General features: G+C 33.4%; 1 protein-coding gene across 1 annotated transcript; it reads left to right on the forward strand.

Annotated features, from left to right (window-relative positions):
• On the forward strand, nucleotides 992-3,670 carry LOC104730445 (CMP-sialic acid transporter 1). The gene is made up of 8 exons (XM_010437823.2): nucleotides 992-1,147; nucleotides 1,657-1,740; nucleotides 1,855-2,075; nucleotides 2,185-2,263; nucleotides 2,451-2,620; nucleotides 2,761-2,947; nucleotides 3,050-3,127; nucleotides 3,212-3,670. Exons 1-8 carry the CDS (start codon nucleotides 1,088-1,090, stop codon nucleotides 3,353-3,355), a joined length of 1,023 nt encoding a protein of 340 aa, XP_010436125.1. The 5' UTR covers nucleotides 992-1,087; the 3' UTR covers nucleotides 3,356-3,670.

A 6,644-nucleotide genomic window follows, 5' to 3' on the forward strand; every position in this document is an offset into this window, starting at 1 on the left:
ACTAATTTTAATATATTGACAAACCAAAGTTTGATATCTATGATCAGATACATATACATTGTTAATGAGTTTTAATTTTAATTAAAATATGATAATTTTATTAATAACTGTTTGTAAATTCATTTCACTTATTTTGAAAACAGAAAATTAAAATTAATTAATTAAAGACCAAAGAATAAGAAGCTATAATTTATTTCCTATAATTGACAACAAGAAATAAAACTTAGCAAATTATCATTCAAGCATCTTCATCTTCATACTCTATAACAAAATTATTTCTAGACTTTTCCATTTACGTAGTAGTAGTGCTTGAAGATGTCCTACGTAACTTTCTTTATTATCGCATCTATTATTGGGATTTACAAAATGTATGTGCAAAAAAACTGTTTTCTTTTGCAAAACCTTTGTGAGTTTGTGAATAGTAGTAGACGACGCATATCCTAATATTGTCACTACACTAGGTTCTGTACGAGTGACACCGTTTTGGTTTAATAGAGAAAGCCTTGTAAAAATCTTCAATAGATGGATTATCTGAGTTGGAAGACTGAAGTTCCAGGGACGATACTCTGTTCCCTGAAAGAGTAGAGTTTGATAAGAACAACTTGTGAGTTGCAAGTTACAGTTAGCCAAGTGAACTCAAATTCATTCTTGTTAGAATGTATATTGCCTTAGCCATAGAACCTAAGCGTTAGAACTTAAAAGCTTATGTGCATCTGATGTTTTTGTATAGTAAAAATATGACTTTTAATGCTTATCCAAGAACAAAGAACTTGTGCTGAAAGTCACACCAAATAGTTAAAAACAGAAACTGCAGCTCTCTTTTTATCTCGTTGTAGAACAACATTTGGGACAGCATTTGACGCTCATCAATGTTTTGACACACTTGTCCATGTAACTTAAGGCCCATAATTTTGATAATAGTGAAGCCCAAAAGCCCAATTAACAACTTACCTTTTTAATTGGCGAGAAAGAAATAGCTTGACGCCGGACGGTGATGCGATGCGAATCGTGTGATTTTATTGTATAGAGTTGAGAAGAAGAGATACAAAATGAGTGAGCTCGTCGTGTGAAGTGAAGACGAAGACCAATGGCGGCTACTCCGTGGTACTTTGTTGCTGCACTTCTCACCATTCTCACCAGCTCTCAGGTTCCCAATTCCTTTCTTCTTTGCTCCGTCGTCTTCTTCTTCTTCTTCTTATGATCGAATCCAGATTTGTTTCTTCATTCCATGGATTCTTAGAATTTCGTCGAGTTTATTATAGATCTTGAGTTAGCGGTGGTGTTAGTCTCGCCAAATCTAATTCTGGATCATGTCGGTTAGACTGTAATGTTTGCTAGTTTCCACAGTTTCGAGCAATGGCATGCTAGATCTTTAGATTCGATACTCCAGTGGATTCTGATTTATACTTGCGAATGTTTGATTGTTACTCTAACGATTCAGGAACCATTTCATTCTACTTTGGCTAGGTTTTCCAAAAATTCAATTCGGTCTCACTTTATGCTTGTGATTTTCTTCGATTGATTCTGTTCAATCTGTGTAGCTGAAGAAGTTTAGTCTATACAAGTCATGATCATCATTCTTTACATTATTCACTCAATAGATTCGAAGAGGACATATAAGTTTTTGTTTCATTTCTCTCACTTATTATGATACAGGGGATATTAACAACTCTTTCTCAAAGCGATGGAGGTTATAAGTATGATTACGCTACTGTTCCCTTTCTTGCTGAAGTTTTTAAGGTATTTCTCTTCTTCTTCTTCTTCTTCTTCTCTTAAAAGCTTGATATGACTGGTACTTGATTTTTTGCATGTCTTATTTTAGCTGCTGAGTTTGTTTACTTTTTTCTGCTGCAGCTGATCATTTCTGGTTTGTTTCTCTGGAGAGAGATGCGGACATCTTCATCTACTACTTCAAGGATTACTACGGATTGGAAGAGCGTTCGCTTATTTGTTATTCCTTCTCTGATATATCTGGTTCATAACAATGTGCAGTTTGCTACATTGACTTATGTGGACACATCCACTTATCAGATTATGGGTAATTTGAAGATTGTGACCACTGGCATACTCTTTAGGTAATCTGTTTTTGTTTTGTGTGTCTTCTCTTTCTCTATACTATCCTTTTTTGCTCCGAGCTCTCTCTGTGGATTCACTTAACTGATTCGTTATCTGTCCTTGTTATAGGTTATTTTTGAAAAGGAAACTATCTAAACTTCAGTGGATGGCTATTGGTCTTTTAGCTGTTGGAACAACTACCAGCCAGGTGTGCTGATGCATACACATTGAATTACATATGATATTCTCCTTTTTATCTTAGTACTTTTAGTCTTTTGTTTTTCAAAATGTTCATGTTATTCTACTTTGCAGTCAGCACACTAGTTTTGTACTGGTAATTTAAAAGCTAAGCTGGCATCAAAATTTGAATCATTCAGTTGGTCATTTCGTTTTAGGTTAAGGGATGCGGAGAAGCTTCATGTGATTCTTTATTCACGGCACCAATACAAGGTTATCTGCTGGGAATCCTTTCAGCTGGTTTGTCTGCGCTAGCTGGAATCTATACTGAGTTTCTGATGAAGAGAAACAACGACACCTTATACTGGCAAAACTTGCAGTTGTATACGTAGGTATCTCTTCTTCATCAAACTTTCTCATGCCAAGAGTTTTATTGTCACTCTACTTATTCAACTTAGAAGCTTTTTCATTAGGTAATGATATCTGTGGCTCAATCATCGTATCTTTTGTTTCTTTACTCGACTCCAGGTTTGGTTCACTTTTCAACGTTGCCCGGCTTATAGCAGATGACTTCAGACACGGGTTTGAAAAGGGTCCTTGGTGGCAACGTATCTTCGATGGGTATAGCATCACCACTTGGATGGTGGTTCTGAATCTCGGATCAACCGGCTTACTGGTCTCTTGGTTAATGAAGTATGCAGACAATATTGTGAAGGTAAAAAGATCATTCGTGTTCTTCATTATCAAACATAAGAAAGTTAAAATCAAAGAAAATAAAAAATCTGTTCTTAAACCCACATCTACATTTTTCTTGTAGGTTTATTCTACATCAATGGCGATGCTACTTACTATGGTGGCATCCATATACCTCTTCAGCTTCAAACCGACACTGCAGGTTTGTATATGATTTTATCGTAGGATCGGATCTTCTTTCCTGTATTTGCCTCATTTGTATTCTTTACCTGTAACAATCCTGCAGCTTTTCTTGGGTATTATCATATGCATCATGTCGCTGCATATGTACTTTTCTCCTCCACAAACGCTCGTGGACTTGCCAGTGACAAACGAAGCACATCCGAAGACCTTAAAGCAAGTTGTCGTAGAAGAAAAGACAGATTCTTGAATCAAATGGACGAAAAAGGTTAGTTCAGCAAATAGAAAAACCAATTTGCTAGTAAATGAACACAATGATCCTTCTTCTAGCTTCATTTCTATTAGAGAATCAGATTCTTGGAAAATGAGTTCTTTTGAAGCAATGCTCTGTTAGTTTCTTCACGTTTCGATTCCAGTTCTATTCTTTGTAAATGTAGATCAGTAAGTAGTAAATTCGATTGTTGAAGCCTGTTTGTTGTTTTCTTTTTATATTTCACTGATGAGTATAAGTATTAAGTTATTGTGTTCCTTTTTCGACCGGCTGGTCTAATATGGTTGGTTTATCTAGCGTTGTTTCGGTTTTGGTTTATTGAAGGCATTGTGGGCTTTGTATTGGCCTTCCTATCTGGTTTAGTGAAATAATATAGTCGATAATGTTTATTTGATACAACTCCACGACCAAAATGTATTTTTTTTTCTACCTCTGGTTCCCATAGTTCTTAAAAGTAGAATTTCTAAAAGTGTGGACGTTCTTAACCACGAAGGTATTAACGGATTCGGTAGAAAACAAATGTTCTTCTACCTAATAGTTAAGAAAGAAACAAAACCCAAAAATGTGGAACAATTAAATTTTAGCTTCCATCTCTTGTTTTGAAAACATAATAGTCACATACTCACATGTCGAGCATCTTCACATTCTCTAAATGTCGAGCATCTTCATCTTCATACTCTATAACAAAATTATTTCTAGACTTTTCCATTACGTAGTAGTAGTGGTTGAAGATGTACAACGTAACTTTCTTTATTATCGCATCTATTTTTTTCGCATATCTTCAGTTTTACGATCTGATAAATCAATCGTTTTCTTAATAAATGGTCGTTTATCCAAAAAATTNTGAGTTCTTTTGAAGCAATGCTCTGTTAGTTTCTTCACGTTCCGATTCCAGTTCTATTCTTTGTAAATGTAGATCAGTAAGTAGTAAATTCGATTGTTGAAGCCTGTTTGTTGTTTTCTTTTTATATTTCACTGATGAGTATAAGTATTAAGTTATTGTGTTCCTTTTTCGACCGGCTGGTCTAATATGGTTGGTTTATCTAGCGTTGTTTCGGTTTTGGTTTATTGAAGGCATTGTGGGCTTTGTATTGGCCTTCCTATCTGGTTTAGTGAAATAATATAGTCGATAATGTTTATTTGATACAACTCCACGACCAAAATGTATTTTTTTTTCTACCTCTGGTTCCCATAGTTCTTAAAAGTAGAATTTCTAAAAGTGTGGACGTTCTTAACCACGAAGGTATTAACGGATTCGGTAGAAAACAAATGTTCTTCTACCTAATAGTTAAGAAAGAAACAAAACCCAAAAATGTGGAACAATTAAATTTTAGCTTCCATCTCTTGTTTTGAAAACATAATAGTCACATACTCACATGTCGAGCATCTTCACATTCTCTAAATGTCGAGCATCTTCATCTTCATACTCTATAACAAAATTATTTCTAGACTTTTCCATTACGTAGTAGTAGTGGTTGAAGATGTACAACGTAACTTTCTTTATTATCGCATCTATTTTTTTCGCATATCTTCAGTTTTACGATCTGATAAATCAATCGTTTTCTTAATAAATGGTCGTTTATCCAAAAAATTTGCAGATCAATAGTACATTTTAAAAAATGTAGTTGAAGTTTATCATACTAGCTAGTGTGGCATCCCATGGCCACGAGTCACTCCATATGTTCTTATTTAAGACACATTGAGAAAAGTGTAATAATAATAAGCCAAATCCGTAAACGATAGGTCACTTGTAAAACATTAAAAGAACGCACTAGTCGTCGCATGCCCATACAACTAGAAAGATTTAGATGGTTCCAAAGAATCAAGAATGGGTCCGTCTCTGCATCCTCCTCGTCTTATCCCAACAAACATTTAAGAAACGATCAAAACTCTTCCACGTATGAATGGTTTCAATGTAATTATCATCATCGTGGGAAATAGTATCGAGCTTTAATAATTACATTTAAAGAGTATAGCCCAACAGAGAACTCCCGTTTTAAATGTAATTATTATCATCGTGTCCTGTGAAAATAGTATTGAGATTTAACAGATGATCATCATTATGGTTATATAGAAAATTCCCATTTTAAAATAGCATTTGTTTGCATTTTGAGCCTGATAAACCAGAGTAATTAACATGCATGTTGAAAACATAAAAAATTAATTGAGAAGAAATGTTTTCTGGTGTGTTTTTTGTTTTGTTTCAGTCACCAAGTTGCACTCAACACTTAATTCGATCATAGTATTTACAGTTACTATAAGGACATAAGCATTAATTTCGCTTCTGTTGTGTGAAAACGAAAACTTGCAAAATTCAACTAATAAGCCAAGTAACGAGAAATACAGGACACAAAAAAGGTTATCTCGATGCATTTAATATGTGAAGTGATGAGATTCCCAGCCTCCAATATTGAATATATTGTTACAATCAATATTTATGTTAATAAAAAATATGCTTTCTGGTGTAAAAAGTTTTGAAAGACGTGAGTATTTTGATTGTCCGTATTCTTAATCTGCAATTTAAATTTTAGGAGTTTTTTAATCATCTTAAAATCTCTACATTCATATTGCGTTCCACATAAAAATAATTTTATTTTTACAATGTGTGTGATTCACTAAGAAGTCCCTATATATCATGACAAGATAAATAAAGTCTTTTCTTTTTCTTTTGTTCAACGGAAATAAAGTCTTTTTAAAAACCATATTTTAGCTTTCCAGTTAGGCTCAAGTGAATTTAAAATCTACCAAGAAACAATCAAAGTCATTTTACTTTTGTTCTTGTTTAGCATCTTTCTTAAACAAATAAAACCTGGCTTTAATTATATATTTAAAGTAGTTAAAATTTTTAATAAAAGTTTACAACCCTCGGCGCCAAGCCGCCAACCAATCACTTTACGATATGGGTGTTGGGAACATAAAATTCTGATGTTGGACGATATTGCATATCATGAGTCTAGTATTGGGAAGACTTGTGTATATCTGAGTATATATCTCGTCAAATATGTACAACAACACAGTATTTATATTTACTCGTTCTTAATTTTTTTATTTAAATTTCTATGATAAAAAATACTACTCCCTCCTTTTCAAAATATAGGATGCTTAAGATAATTTACTTTTCTTTTAAAAAGTATCATATATATTTAAATTAAAAAAGATTCAACCAATAATAAAGAAGACTGCATAAGTAATGATTACAGATTATTAAATATATATTAAAATTTGCATGGAAAGTTACAAGACATCTTATATTTTGAAACAAAGAAAA

Source organism: Camelina sativa, chromosome 10 (genome assembly GCF_000633955.1).
Source record: "Camelina sativa cultivar DH55 chromosome 10, Cs, whole genome shotgun sequence".
Classification (NCBI taxonomy): Eukaryota; Viridiplantae; Streptophyta; class Magnoliopsida; order Brassicales; family Brassicaceae; genus Camelina; species Camelina sativa.